The sequence below is a fragment of the Manihot esculenta genome, chromosome 3 (assembly GCF_001659605.2).
Source record: "Manihot esculenta cultivar AM560-2 chromosome 3, M.esculenta_v8, whole genome shotgun sequence".
Classification (NCBI taxonomy): Eukaryota; Viridiplantae; Streptophyta; class Magnoliopsida; order Malpighiales; family Euphorbiaceae; genus Manihot; species Manihot esculenta.
The window spans coordinates 10,481,254-10,497,578 of NC_035163.2; the positions used below are offsets into that span (position 1 = coordinate 10,481,254).

Consider the following 16,325-nt stretch of genomic DNA (forward strand, 5'->3'; position numbering starts at 1 on the left):
TCTCTTGGAATAATACATTAAAGATCCTGTCCCTATATTCCTCAATAAAATGAGATGGTGGAGAGAAAACATAAATACATGCTTGAGACTGCTAGAGCCATTAGGTTATAGATAAATTTTTCTAAACAATTTTGGCCAGAGTGTGTTATAGTAGCCATATACCTGATTAACAAAATACCCGTTAAACAATTTCATTAGGTGTCATCTTATGAAAAATTGTATGGAACAAAACCAAGCATTGATTATTTGAGGATAATGGGTTGCTTGTGCTATGCTACAGTTTTTAGGTACAAAAACAAGTTTGATGATGAGCAGTCAAGTTTATGTTGTTGGGTTATTCAGGAAGCCATAAAGGTAACAGATTATATGACCTGGAGGCTAGAGAAGTTTCTATAAGTAAACATGTCACATTTAAGGAGAATATATTCCCTTTTAAATCTGTATCCTCTAATTCTGAATCTGAGTCTTATCCTATTCCTATTTCAGTTCTGGAGTCTATTTTTGAGTCTATTATTGAAACTTTGCCTTTTGTCTCTAAGTCAAGTGTCAATAATAATACTTCTAAGTAATTTGATACTCAAAATAGATCAACTATACCTATTGCAACAAGAAAAACAACTAGACCTACAATTGCTCGTGTTTGGTTAAAAGATTTTTTTCTCTTAATGTCTTCTTCAACAATGTAGTATGGCCCTTTTTATTCCAGTTTTATATTTAATATGTATGTCCTTCATGAACCTACTACATATATACCAAAGCATCAACTAATACACATTGGATTGAAGTTATGTAATAAGAGCTGCTAGGTTTGGAAAAGAACTAGACATGGGAGTTGACTTCTCTGCAAAAAGGTCATTAGATTAAAATCGGCCTATAAAATTAAATGCAAGTCTTTTTAGTGAGGTAGACAAATATAAAACCCTTTTAATTGCTAGAGCTATAACCAGATTGAGGGGCTGGATTATAAGGAGAGGTTTTCTCCTATGGTCAAACTAACCATAGTGAGAAGTTCATTGCTCTAGCAACAGTTAAACAGTGGTCAATCTTTCAACTTGACATAAATAATACCTTTCTACATGGCTATCTAAATAAATGAGTTTATATGATGCCTCCTTAAGGCTATACTAAAGCCAAGCCTGGGCAAGTTTGCTTGCTTAAAAGATCCTTATATGAGCTAAAATAAGCCTTTAGAGGGAGAACTTAAAATTTACTACTTTTCTCCATGACTTGGGATTCCAACAGTTTCAGCAAGCTCACTGATTTTTTGTGCAATCCACTGTAGACTATTTTTTTACTTTGTTAGTGTATTTTGATGATGTGATCTTAACTGGTACTTCTGTTCTTGCTAGGAATGAAAGCTTACTTTTAAAGACCTACGTTAATTGAGGTATTTTTTGGGCTTAGAAGTTGCCAAGTCAGCTATTAGTACTATGCTTAGCTGGAAAAAGTTTTGGAGAAGTAAAGCCTATCACCATCTCTCTTTCACTTTCACCATCTTTATCATTAAATCCTAAATCTAATCTCTTGTTTGGTATAATTCATTTTGCAAGAAAAAATTTTTTTTTTTTACAAATTATGTATAATTTTATTTTTTTTAAATGAAAATTTTGAAAATTTTATAAGTTAAAAATGAAATGAATTTTTTAGTAGTTAAAGAAAGAAATGAAATTTTTAATAGAAAAAAAAATAAAGTGAATTCTTATGAAATTTTTGATTCCAGACAAGGAAAATATGATTCTTAAACCCATTTCTATTGTTTTCAAATGCCCAATGTGCCATAACTCAAAACCATTGTGCCAATCTCTCTCGCCTTTCCTTATCTACTTAGTTTCTTGAAGATAAATTATGTTAACCATTCTATTCACAAACTCCACTGGTTTCCCACTACAAGAAGCCCTATATTCCAATTAACTACGGGAACTCTACTCTAGTACGCATCCATCAAGATTCGAGAATCTTTACCTAATTCTGTACTCCTACGCACTTAGAGACTTACTCAATTTCCTCTATTTAAATTAAAGTAGATTTTGTCAACTTCAGATTCGAGAGAAGATATAAAATTAGAGTCGTAGGATTCAAGAAATATATAATGCACATAAAAAGGTGCGTGCATATAGTTACAAGACTATTTGCTGGCGTTTTCCATTATTATTTTGTTTTTAATTTACTATTTTTTTAAAAAAATTTGTCCTCTCATCAAATTTCATTTTCTTTTTAAATTTGATTCTAAACTATCACTAAAAAGGGTAAACAAGTCCAAAAATAGTAAATAGACCGTGGAGACTGTAGCTCAAACTTGAAATTCTCATGAGTGATCCTTTGTGATGATCTGATATCCAGAGAAATAGAGTTTTTACAATGGGCTCTGTAAAATTTAGAAAAAACTTAAAGCTAGAAGAGAGTATTTTTCCTTTTATAGGTTTCCTTTTGTCCGCTAGTGACGTGCCGATAGAACGAATATCTGTAGACCACCTGTCTCTGCCACGCTGATACGGACGTACGAAGGAATCAGATCTCTGCCCCATGCATAACGGCCTCTGATCCTTTCAGAACACGGACGGGCGGGTCAGCAAGATAAACGGATGGGTCTTACTCTAGGTTCCTGGTTGGGCCAGCTAGACTGGGCCGGATGAAGGGGACGAAATTGGGCTAAAGGGGGCTCCCCTTCGGAACTGGAGAATGGGCCAGCCCGGTTGAGGCGCGCCAGGAAGGAGCCCGGCCTTATCATTTGAATGAACCAGACCTTGTTCATACTAAGGGCTCGAAGGTATCTGAGTGATGGGCCGATATCGTAGGCCTCATCTCTGATTTGGACGAAGAAATCTCACGGTCATCACTTTGTTTACTCTTTTAATTATCTACTCTTTTAATGATAATTCAGTGATAGATTTATGCCAAAAAAATTTTTTGCTATTTATTGCTCCACGGTATAGTTGAAAATCAATTTTGTCCTTCTAGCTTTTTGTTTTTGTTTTTGTTTTTTTTTTTCACGGCATTGAATTTGTTTGAATATAGTTTTTGACAAAAAGTAATACTTTCTTTTGCGAAAATATTTAGCGTAGAAATCCTCCTCTTCGCTGAACCTATTTCCGGTAGTCCCTCTTGGGATTCATATGTATTCTAACTCTCCCCAAATTGAATCCTAGTCCATTTTCAGTTTCGAGAACAAGACAACCCCTTCTGATCAAGTATTTGATGTGGCAAAATATTAATTAATTGAGAAGGAGGCTGTCAAAAGAGTATTTAATTGATTATACATTTACTAATAATAATATGATTTCCTTTATTATGTGTTGGATCTGCCTTTGGGAGTTGCTGAATTGCTGCTAGATATGAAATTTGAAAAATACATCAGAGCGTTAAGGGGTAAGGGAAGAATCGTATGAAAGATATGGGTAAATCTATGCTAGGACCTGACAGAAATAGGCATAACTAAATAATAAATCTGATTAACAAAAATATATTATAATTTGAAAAATTACGCCGAGATCAGAGAAACATTCAGAGAAATGTACAAAATAGATTTCTCTTCCCACAGAAGCAAGTAATAAAATTAGCTTATGACAATATTATTACAACATGCCAACTGGAGAGCTTAGCTATATTGAGCTTGTTCACTTTCAACTGTTTTCACGCACAATCTATTATCTGGCAAACAGGCATTCTAAACCTAGATGATAATTACACCACTGACCCCGAAACCAAGAGTCGAGTTTTCCTTACAGACAAATGATGGCTTTGAGCATCTCATACCTCACCAAGAGCATACAAATAACATCGTTTTGTAGGTCAGGCATGATAAATTTCACAGGGTATGATCACTTTCTTCTAGTGAAATTGGCTTTGACTCAAAGTCAGTGCGGTCAGCCGGAATATGCATGCCAACGAAGAATGCAGCTGCCCAATGTTCAGCTACCTGACCTCACATCCCATTTTTGCTAGTCCCGCAGCCAAAAGATAATTAAGCGAAACACTTGCTGAAGATGCCAGCAAAGCTGGAAGGGTGGAGATGGCAGGTGATTTCCATGGATATCAGCGAAATAGTTCTGGAAAAGACCACATGATGAACTTCACAAAAGTGTCGGACTCCAAAAACTCGATATGGGCGGCCCGCCCAATCAATGTATTGAAGCTTCTGCCATAGGAGGAGGTATCAAAGTTGACATCACAACGCATGAACAGCCGATTCTCAGAGGTCGGGGCACGTATCTGATCCAAGCAATTATTCAGCATCTCCAGGAATACTGCACCCTTTTTTGAGAAATCCAAGGAAGCAGCCTGACACAGCTCAATTCTCGCAGAATGATGTGGCACGTAACCATCCTGAGATGAAACAAACAAATAAGCACAATGGCATTGTGAAAAATATTTTCATTTGTTATATCAAAATCTCCCAGAGGAACTACTATGTTATGTTTCAGAGCACCATTTGAGCTAAATCATTGACATTGGAGTCATCACCAAAGCTGTAAGGTATTGAGTTCGAATCTCAATTGAAACCAATTATTGCAAGAAAAAAAAAGTATGTTTTTGAGCAACAAATGTCGATATATATGTGTGTGCGCATGTGTGTGTGTATATATATATATATATTCTTCTAGAGAAAAATTCCATGAACAGTGAACTTTTGCCTCATATATTAATATTTATTTTAAAAAATGTCTCACTTTTCACTAGAAAAACATAGAGCACTTGGAATTGATCAAACAAGGTTTCATTTAGCACTTCTTACTTAGTATTGCATTGATTTTTTAGTTCCTTCATTTCTTTCATCCTCAAGACCAAGTATGCACTAAACCTTTCAATATGAAACAAAGGCCAACTTATCATGGCCCAGTTGCAGTTGATGTATTGTTTCAAGATCATATTGTTTTACCTATAATGCCACCAAACTTCTATTGCAAATGAGAATAATTGTCCCTATTCCCACAAATTATCAACAAATAACAAAATCTACTCAAACTTGAACTCCCATCCAAAGATACCACGCTTGTACAAATTTGTCATAAGAAAATGACCATAAACATTTTACAGTTTTATGAACAACCAGTCCCTCCACCCCTCTCCCCCAAGAAATAGCATGATAAGGAAGTACCTGAGGTGAAGATAGCAGTATTGTATGCCTGAAACTCTCGAGTGTCTTCTGCTGAAAGAACAAAGCAACTGTTTCAGAATCCATTTTACAAAAAAGTGAAGAGTAACATCCACTTTCGTTTAATAGATACTTCACTGAATAATAGTGATGACAATATTTTCTTGATTTTTCTAAAAAGCCAAATAGCCTCAGAAAAAGGAGGCCATGGCTTGGTCATTTGTCATTGGAACAAAGAAGTGTCTAGGCTTGCCGCTAATCTCTCTCTTTCATCCATAGCTCTGGACAGTGTAGAGAATGGGGGAAGAGAGGGAGAGAATAAAACTATTGCCAGAAAATATTATGTAAGGTTAGTTATCTTCAGTACCTCACAAAGTCTGTACAAGAAAGTTTTGCGAAGATCTACGTCATCAGTGAAAGTAAGCTGATGGAAGCATTGTGATCCCTTGAGCTTTTTCAAAAGCCATATGCCAGAGTTAAACAAGGAGTTTGCACTGTAAAGGTATCCCAAGTGTGGGCCAGATATAGATACATACGTGTAGAGGTATCTCAGGTATGGTTCCATAATGCTCTCTGTTGCAAACAATTCCAGATCAATCATCAAATTATAGACTACTGCAAGATTTGGGTCTCCAATTAGATGATTGTATACCTGCTAACGCTGTCCTTATAATGATATTTCCAATAGAATGCCCAACAAAGCTAAGTTTGACACCTCTCAAGCTGCAGGATTTAGAAACTTTATCCATTTTCTTTTTAAGAAAAGAGACCACTTCTTGAGCCAGCCTTTGTCCCATTTCTCTAAAGTCTCCAGATGTTTTGTCTTCATTTACCTCAGACATAAGAAACTCTATCTTGGGGTCTATCAAAAGCCATTGATTTCGAACAAGCCTTAAATCCAGATGATGTCCCTAATGTGTTGAGTTTGATACAAATAAAATTAACTCAAATATGCTTAAAACTGCAAGGTGGACTTTGTAAAAGATTATCTTGACAAAGAAAGAGAATAAATATTGACAAATAAAGAGAATAAATAGCACTTGGCAGACAGTAAAACATGGATGAACAAATGGGAAATTTGTTAACCATAAAGCATAGTGATGTTAAATTTCAGGCAGCTCAATGAATTCAGGGTAAGAGAGAAAAAGGATTAACGTATAGTTATAGAAGAGACTCAAATGGTTAAATAATTTAAGCAAGGAACCAATAAGCAATAAAGCGATGACAATAATTCTTGTAACAAAATAAAAATAACCACTTTAAAGAAAAAGAGAATGACAAACAAAAAAAATGTGAAGAGGAAAGTAAAATAGAAGTAACAGAAATTAGTTATTCAAATGAAGTCAGAGAAAAGGAAGGCTTGCCTGAAATCCGTGCACAAAGACAACAACCTTCAACTCACGACCATTCTGCTTCAGGTTGGAACTAAATAGGCTTGTTTCAGCTTCAATGCTGGGTTGTGAGAGCAAGATAGGCGAATCTATCAGGTCTACATTTCTAAAGTAAGAATGTTCACTAAGAGCACGCCGGGGTGCATTCATAACACGTTCCACAATTATAATAGGAATTCGAAGAGGATCTCCAAAAATATGCATGTCTTGAATTGACTGATTATTAATCTGCATGGAAATATAATGTGCTCTGAAGAACTACAATTCACCAAGATTGAGAAGATAAGTAAATGCGGATAAACAGAACACCTTCATTTGTGCAATACTTCGCCGATGAAGCTCAGCACGTGTAGCCAAGGTTTGGACAGGCTGTACGCACCAAAGAAAATTCAAATTTTAGGCTATGGAGTAAAGTATTTATCAGAGTATATCATTGAAGTTATAATGATAAAATCAGATAGGAGAGAATTTACGTCATCAGGTAACTTCCACAAGCTGGCAACTCTTTTTGGGACAGTAGGGTGGGAAAAATCTTTATTTCGCCTGCTAATGTAATGATGAGGCATCTCAACCTTTGAGCAAACCATCCATATTGACCATTCAGCCCTTCGATCCTCGGCCCATTTTGTACTCAGAAACTCTAATATTTTGGTTTTGTTTACCCTGGAATTTACCAAAAAAAAGAAGCAACTGAATAAAGTGCATGTAATGTAACTAGACATATGCACACATAAAACAACAGAGATAAAATTTAAATGGAAGGAATAAAAGCTTACATTGATCAAGGTTTGCAATTTTGATTCTGTACATGCACATAAAACAACACAAAATAAATTTTAAAAAACATAATGTTCAATTATCATTATTTTTTAACACTAAACTATTATTTTACTAATAAAATTTATAATTTTTGTGATTTTTATTGGTTATACAATTCCTCAGAACAACTTAAGTGCAATATTAGCTATTTTTATGTAGCTGTTAATGTATTAACATATCTAATGTATAACAGATTTGTTAACAAGTAGTTTAACTGATACTATCTTTGGAAATATTTATATATAAATTCGTAGGAACATAAATAATTAAATATCTTATTAACCCAAATATGGCCGCGGCCGCCACTATCTACGAGACGTGCATAACTCTGGCCCACCTCAAACCGGTCAGTTGGCTAGCAAGATCCTAGCTGACAAGCATCTTGGATGTAACTTGGACCAAGGAACGTTTCACCACCTAATTTCTAAGTCTGCATAAGCCTGGCAAGTCTAAATAATGGTCAAAGAGTGGAGGGCTCATGAGGATCATGCTGTGATGCTATCTATAGTCTATACACCTTTGGCAGTGTATTTAATACACTGCTTGCATCGATCAGCGGCATCCTGACATAACATTACCCCAACTCTAGGAAATCAAGATTATAATACTTTCACCTCAGTGGTACAATCATACAAGTCCCATCTAATTTGATGTGTCTGTAAATTAATGGTCACAATCATTAGAGAAACGGTGAACTACAAAATGTATATATACTTCACACCTAGATTAGGTTAGAGCTTACAATTATTGCTTACTCACTAATTCCTCTCCTCATTTATTGTGTTCTAAGTTCTCGTTCACTACCATTACAATGTTCACTACCATTACAATCTATTAACTAAAGCATCAGAGTGCCATCGCAAGGCAGACCCTGCCAGCCTTCTAACTCTGACTTGTTTTGCAAATAATTGAGACCACCCTACAATCAACCTAGACCACCTGTCTGGGACACGTTACAGCATCTAGCCATCTCCCAGATCAATCTGCTGTCAAATTGGCCTGTCTATAGGAATGAAGGCAGATATTTCTTCTCCCCAAATTCCCAACCAAATTCAAGAAAAACCGATGGAGATCCAGTGGAGTCAGTCAGAATTAATGTCATCCCCACCTCAGAATCTCTGAGTTTGCCAAGCCTACCCTAGACCACAATATCTTTGTAGAAAAATAATATTTGTTGTATATCACAATAGAGATTACAATCTATTTATACATGAGAGACGGTATCTAAACAGGAAGGAAAATCAAGTCTATGATTATACAATCCATAAAATTAAGTAACTAACTCATCTATCAATATTTACTTCCTATATTAATATATTTACTTCCTATAACCTATAACACTCCCCCTCAAGTTGGAGTATAAATGTTAATCATGCCCAACTTGTTACATATATAATCAACTTGAGTTCCATTTAGAGCTTTAGTAAAGATATCTCCTAATTGTTCTCCAGTTCAGATATATTCTGTTGATATTATCTTTTGTTGGACCTTTTCACGAACAAAATGACAATCAATCTCGATGTGTTTAGTCCTCTCGTGAAATACTGGATTGGAGGCAATGTGGATAGCTGCTTGATTATCACACCACAACTTAGCAGGTACCGAATTTGTAAACCCAACTTCTTCTAATAGTTGACATACCCACAAGACTTCACAAATGGCTTGTGCCATGGCTCGATATTCAAATTCCGCACTAGAACGGGAGACTACATTTTGCTTCTTACTTTTCCATGAGACCAAATTACCTCCCACAAAAACACAATACCCAGTAGTTGACCTCCTATCAACCTTCGAGCCTGCCCAATCAGCATCAGAAAAGCATTCAATATTTGAGTGCCCATGGTTGCCATAGAATAGCCCTCACCCTGGGGCCCCTTTAAGGTAACAGAGAATCTGTCCCAAAGCATCCCACTGAGCAACAGTAGGAAACTTACCACACTCACTGAATATGCAATATCAGAACGAGTCACCGTCAAATAATTCAACTTGCCAACTAATATTCTATACCTTTTAGGATCTGCAAATGGCTCACTGTCTTCTGTGGTAAGTTGAAAGTTAGGGATCATTGGGGCACTACAAGGCTTAGCACCCAATTTTCCTGTTTCTACTAACAAATCAAGAACATATTTTCTTTGAGACAAGAAGATGCCTTTCTTACACTGCATAACTTCGATTCCCAAGAAATATTTCAATGAACCCAAATCCTTTGTATGAAACTGTATTTTAAGAAATTCTTTTAGGGATGTGATGCCAGCAATATCACTTCCTGTGATAACGATATCATCCACATATACTACAAGCAGAATTACTCCACTATCAGAATTTCTATAAAACACTGAGTGATCACACTTACTCATTTTCATTCCAAATTGTTGGACCACCTCACTAAACCTGTCAAACCTATGATTATACAATCCCTAAGATTAAGTAACTAATCCATCTATCAATATTTACTTCCTATATTAACATATTTACTTCCTCTTAAATCTTCCAAACGGTATTACTAACAACCTTCCCAGGTTCAACAGTGCATCCACTGCTCCCCAAACACCCATTTCCAATCAAGAATTATTAGACATGACCACTTAAATGCAGCAAATCATGCTTTAGTCGCACCAAATGATGCAACAAAGTGGACCAGGGAAACCTGATTACAACCCTAGAAACAGTTGACCCTGAGAATAGTGGAGGAGGAGGAGAGAAACCCATGACAATAACCCACCAGCCGAGACCCATAGTGAAGTGGAAACCCAAGATCAGAATGTTCAATGAAACCCTTGCACACAACTTTGGTAAGAACAAGGTTTAGGTAAATTCTAAAGGTTGCTCTACAATGATCAAGCCATAATAACCAAGCTACTAATACCACAAAGGAGAGATCCTTGATAAGTTAATAGTCATGAAGATAATGCAAAGAAAAGAGACTTTTTTTGTATTAAAAAGAAAATAAGAATATCAACAGCTCATCACCTAGGGGCATCAATGCAGCCTTGAACATATATTTATATCCTAGCGGGAGGAGAACAAATCAAATCCTTCTAGTACATAAGAAAATCCTATTTGAATCAGGAAACTAACCCTATCAAAATAAGTAAAACTTATCAAAACTTATCCTAACACTATGATGGATGAATTTTACATGAGACCTAAAATAAAGCCCAATTAATTTCCAATAAAAATACAGAAGTTCAAAAGTTGAACAAAATGAAGCACAGGCTGAAAGTGGGTTACATGGCCTTGGGCAATGAGTCCCGTGCGATCTCCTCCTAGACTGTGTAATGGCTGAGTTCTCTCCCTCCATTCCAAAAATGCTGCTCGGATTCACCTACCAAAACACGGGGTAGACCTGTGGAAACATGAACAACCTTTGGTATAGACTGCTTTTTGCAACTTGATGTGTTCCGTCGAAGCTATGCCACAAACATCCTTCCTCACACATTTCCTAGTATTCCAAACATGATATTTATCTTGACTGCCTTGAATCCATTCTAGAGATTGTGATTTGGAAGAGGCTTCCAAACCAAGATAAATCATAGTACCGATGAATAGTACCTAAATAAAAACTAAAAAAATTGAAAGCCCTAGTAAAAAAAACACACAAGAGAATCGAAGAGATTTTCTATACATTTCATTTCAATTATATAGATTACAGAAGAGTAAATATAGAAAAGAATAAAAATTCCTGTAGTTATGTTCTATGATATTTCCTACGGTTATGCCCTATGATTTTGTTATCTATACATGGTAGGAATCAATTAGCTAGTTGTACATACTCTAACATGTCCATTGACTAAAGAGTCCATCATCGTCAGGGTATTAAATAACGGCCGTTACGTTACGTAACGGCCGTTATGTAACGGTATCAAGGGGGGTCGTTACCCGTTAGGCCGTTACCCAACGGCCCCCCTTGAATTGCATCCGTAACGGCCGTTACGGCCGTTACGTAATGGTAACGGCCGTTACCGACAGTGATGTAACGGTAACGGCCGTTACTTTATCCCAACACAATTCAAATTGCAGAGAATATGTTCAGATTGCAGAGAATATATTCAGATTGCAGAAAGACCAGCTATGCATGACCACTTTTGTCCCTCTTCTCCAGCAAGCACAGCAGATACCTCATTTTGCAACTAAAATTTCCAACTTTCTCTTCCTTTTCCCTCTTCTCCAGCAAGCACAGCAGACAGCCTCATTTTGCAACTAAAATTTCCAACTTTCTCTTCCTTTTCTCTCAAATATCTCAATCTCAAGCTTCCCTAAACATTTCTCATTTACAATTACAAGCTTCAATCTACCATTAACTACTTCATTTCAAGGCAATTTCTTCTAAAAGGTAAGTTAATATTTCTGTGTATTTTTACTTTCAAAGTTGCTGTATTTTTTTTTTTAATTTTTGTAGATTAAATTTGTAGTTTTGAGTTAAAAATATACTTTGAGCTATTAATTTGTCCGATCTATAAAAATTGTATGGTTTTTATTAGTTTAGACTATTTTTCAGAAATCATTATGAAATTAAACTAATTTTAGTTGCTGTATTTTTTTTGTTTCATTTTTGTGGATTAAAGTGTTAGATTTGAGTTAAACTAATAGTGTATTTTTACTTTCAAAATTCAGAGGAATCTGAAGCTGCTGTTTTTTTTTTTTTTAAATTTTTGTAGATTAAATTTGTAGTTTTGAGTTAAAAATATACTTTGAGGCTATTAATTTGTTAGATGTATAAATTGTATGGTTTTTGTTAATTTAGTTTAGACTATTTTTTAGAAATTATTATGAAATTAAATTATTTTTAGTTGCTGTATTTTTTTTTTTTAATTTTTGTGGATTAAAGTGTTAGTTTTGAGTTAAAAGTGGTAGACTGAGACTTGTGGTTTGACAATTAAAAATTTCATATTTATATAATTTGTGTTAAATAGAAATTAATATATGGACTATGGAGTTAGGTTAAAATTAAAATATTAGTTATGAAAAAAAAAATTTGCCTTCCATATATTTGACATTTGATATCTTTTAATTTTTGTGAACAGTTATTAAATATTTGTATTGAAAATGCCTCGTGGAAGTGGTTCTGGTTCTACTCAAGGGGGTGGTAAACCAAGTGATGATATTGGATGGAAGTTTGCAACACCTACGAGGAAAAAAGGAGAACTGATTTGTAATTTTTGTGGGAGAAAAGTCACAGGTGAAATAACAAGATTGAAATTGCACTTGGCTAACATACCTGGTCAAATTGCAGGTTGTCAGAAAGTTTCTTCCCAAGTTAAGAAGGATATGGCCGCTGTCCTGAAAGAATACCAATTAGCTAAAAAGGATAAAGAAAAAAGAGAAAGAGAATTAGAAGAAGAAATTATGAATATAAATAGATTCGATGATGATGAAGAGGAGGAGGAGGACATCGAAATGGAAATGGCGAGACGGGCGAGCATGAGACAGTTGGAAGAAGATGAATTTAGAAGGAGAACTGGATCTAGATTTGATGTTGGTGGTAGTAGCAGGCAAGTGTTGGGTCATTCTGCTACTACACGTGAGAGAGGTAGAGAAGCACAAAGATATGCAGAAGTATCTACACCGGCATCTCGGTTGGCTGCCACAGAAGTTAAGATAGAGAGAAGCAGAGCTCAACAAAGGCAACCAAAATTAAAAACTAAATGGTTGAAGACACAGAAGGAGAAAATGTTGAAAGCATTTGGAAATTTTGTTATACATAATAGGCTTCCCTTCAATATTGTTAAGTCACCGTGGACAAAGCCACTTTTAAGAACAGCAGCAGAAATCGGGCCTAATGTATCTCCACCTAGTGCTTATGAAATTGCAAAAGTTTATCTGAAAAATGAGTACAATGAAATGAAAAAATATATAGCTTCATTTGATGGAATATGGAAGGAGAGGGGAGTTACTATAATGTGTGATGGTTGGAGTGGGCCAACACGTATGAGTATAGTAAATTTCCTTGTCTACTCAAACAGAGGCACAGTATTCCACAAGTCTGTTGATGCATCCAATGTGGAACATAAAGATGGAGAATACTATTTTAAAATTATGAAAGAAGTAGTGGAAGAAATAGACCCTCAAAAAGTTGTCCAAGTGGTAACGGACAACGAAGCTGCCATTAAATTAGGAGGGAAGAAACTGATCGAGAAATTCCCTAATCTATATTGGACTGCTTGTAGTGCTCATTGTATTGATTTGATTTTGGAAGATATTGGAAAGAAGAAGAGTGTGAAAAAAATAATTGACCAAGCCAAAGTAATTACTCAGTTTATTTATAATCATAATTGGATAGTCAATTATATGAATAAATTCACGGACAATAGAGATATTATTCGACCTGGCAGCACTAGATTTGCCACAAACTTCATTGCTTTAGAGTCTATTATCCGTTATAGGGTGGGGCTAAGGAATATGTTCGAATCGGAGCAATGGATGATGAGTAAATATGGACAAGCAACAAGTGATCCAGCGCATGAAGCCAAGAAAATTGTGCTTGGCTTAGGCAACGAAGGAAGAAACTTTTGGGAGAGGGCACAACAAATAATGAAAGTTCAAGAACCTCTCCTGAAGGTTTTAAGATTAGTTGATGGGGATGACAAGCCAACAATGGGATTTATATATGAGGCAATGGAGCGAGCAAAGTTGGCTATTCAAAAAAATTCTAGAAGCTATTTGGAATATTAGAGAATAATTGATCATAGATGGAATTTTCAATGCTTGCATGCCGCTGGTAAGAACATTGTATTATAATTTGATAGTTTAGAAAATTAAATTGTTAAATTAAGAGATAACTTATTATCTATCTTCATATTTTATTTTGCAGGATATTTTCTAAATCCTCAATATCAATATGGCCAACATGATATTGGAAATGATAATGAGATCATGTTGGGTCTCAAAAATGTGATTCAACATCTAGAGGGGGATTTAGTAAATCAAGGAAAAGCATTAAATCAAGTAAGTAACAACTAACAAGCTAATTCTCAACTCTCAAGTGTTACTAATACTATGTTAGTGTAGTTGAAGGCTTGAAACTTGAACTGTTGCTTTTGAACTTGACGTTAACTTACTGGAATTTGGAACATGTAAGCCCTACTTTTTCGGGACAAAATAGAGAGTTTTGGAACAGCTTTGGCGCAAAAGGCAATTAAGTTCACTAATCCAGGTACTAACTACTAAGTTTATAAAATAAGTATAAATTATTTTTGTTCATTCATTTTTATACAGCTGAGTTCATTAAAATAATAAAAATTTTAAAATATTTTGCAGCTGAGTGGTGGATTAATTATGGAGAAAGTGCTCCTGAGTTGAGAAAAATCGCTATTAAAGTACTGAGCCAAACAACTTCAGCTTCAAACTGCGAGAGAAATTGGAGCACATTTTCTCTCATTCACACAAGACAAGAAACAGATTGAAGTATCAAAAATTACATGCACTTGTCTTTGTGCACTACAACATGAGGCTGAAAATCGAAAATGTGACAAGAAAGAGCCAACAGGAGTTAGACAGGAGCTACGATCCAATTAATTTGGATTATATTTTTGAAGAAGATGATCCGTTAAACTCTAGGTTGGAGGAAAGGGAATCTCCATTGCTTGATGGGCAACCAAATCCATGGTTAGATGATGAAGAGGCGGGTAATGCTCCATCACAGTCTGAATCTGCCACTCAAACTCAAGGACAACAAGGTGCTGCTGGTGATGATGATTCTTTTATTTTATCCAGCTCTAGTAGTGATGATGATGACGCTGGTGGTGATCAAGGTGGAGGAGGAACCACAGTTGAAGGAGGTGGTAGTCGTAGTTCACAAGATCCACCTAGTCAAAGACAAAGTGGAATTAGAATTACTTCTGAACCATCTCCGATGCGTACATATCAAAGATCACGAGGCTCTCATAGTTCTGGTACTGGTGGTGCTGAAACATCCCAAACAAGAGGTAAGGATGTTGCATATGAGGAGGGGTCAATTGATTCATTAAATTATGGATACAACGCTGGCACGTATAATCCAAATTTTATGTATGGTGGTGGACCTGGTAGTAGCTCATCATCTGAAGATACTTCATCAAATTATGGGTTCCATGGCCAATTTAGAGGGGTGCCATATCCAACAAATTATCCTCCTGCATATTCATATTACCCCTTATCAGGAGCAGAGTCAGCTTTATCATACCCTCAGCCAACTTATGGTGATCCTAATGATATTATGGGTGGTAGTTCTTTATTCAGTTTTGATCCACAGCAATACTATCAACATCAGCAGCATCACCTTAATGATCAAAACTCAGAAAGCCAAAGTCAAGACCAACAAGAACCTGCACGACGTTCTTTTTGGTGGAAGTGAGGTTGGTAATTTCCTATATGGTATTTAATTTAAGCTAAATAGTATATATTTGATATATTTATGTTTATTATATATTTGTATACATTGTTCTGAATTAAATCTATTGATATCATATCATTTATGAACTTTGCAAATTGATTTGAAAAATTTGCGTAGCGCCAGGCCGTTACCGTTACGTTACGGCTGTTACAGACCTATTTCCGTTACCCGCGACCGCGGCCGCGATCGCGATTTAAAACCATGATCATCATAGCATCTTTGATCTCTTCATCATGGCATTCTCTTGAATTATGCATATTTTTCATCATCATTGTGTTATTAAGGCTTAACCTCAACATAGTGGATAATATCTGCGTTCTCTTCTTCAGTCGGGTCTTCCTCAGTCTTGATTTGAGACTCTTCAAGACTAGGTTGTTGTGGCGGACTGGTTTGCCTCGACTACTCATTTGCTTTAAATGTGTCTCCATGGTCTTAATGAACTCATTAAACTCTACATTGCATTTATTGAATATGGATTGAACTCCTTTCGCGCATCACTACCTTTGTTGAAGTCTTTTTTTACACAACAGTAAACATCCTTTTTTTTTGCCTTTTTACTCGTGCAAATCTAAAATCTTTTTTTTTTAGTATTTTGAATAAACTGAAGAAACGATATAAAACTGAATCAGAATAAGCAATGAAATATAGTTGA

At 35.6% G+C, this 16,325-nt stretch overlaps 1 protein-coding gene and 1 long non-coding RNA gene across 5 annotated transcripts in view; both read right to left on the minus strand.

Moving 5' to 3' along the window:
• Nucleotides 1-3,429: 3,429 nt before the first annotated feature.
• The window catches only part of LOC110610261 (protein FAM135B), a 47,925-nt gene continuing 35,029 nt past the window's right edge, over nucleotides 3,430-16,325 (minus strand). For 2 of the 4 annotated variants that reach the window (XM_043955194.1, XM_043955195.1), the window contains 7 exons: nucleotides 6,957-7,146; nucleotides 6,793-6,852; nucleotides 6,457-6,711; nucleotides 5,745-6,003; nucleotides 5,460-5,665; nucleotides 5,096-5,146; nucleotides 3,430-4,323 (listed from right to left, as the gene is read on the minus strand). In XM_043955194.1, coding sequence (XP_043811129.1) covers nucleotides 4,033-4,323; nucleotides 5,096-5,146; nucleotides 5,460-5,665; nucleotides 5,745-6,003; nucleotides 6,457-6,711; nucleotides 6,793-6,852; nucleotides 6,957-7,146 — 1,312 coding nt within the window. In that variant the 3' untranslated portion in view covers nucleotides 3,430-4,032. The remainder of the gene's footprint in view (nucleotides 4,324-5,095; nucleotides 5,147-5,459; nucleotides 5,666-5,744; nucleotides 6,004-6,456; nucleotides 6,712-6,792; nucleotides 6,853-6,956; nucleotides 7,147-16,325) is intronic. The other 2 variants (XM_043955196.1, XM_043955197.1) reach the window with 2 other exon arrangements.
• Nucleotides 11,644-14,587, minus strand: LOC122723334. Its single transcript, XR_006350256.1, has 2 exons — nucleotides 12,521-14,587; nucleotides 11,644-12,427 (listed from the first exon to the last, which is right to left on the minus strand). It is a non-coding gene; the product is annotated as an uncharacterized LOC122723334 (long non-coding RNA).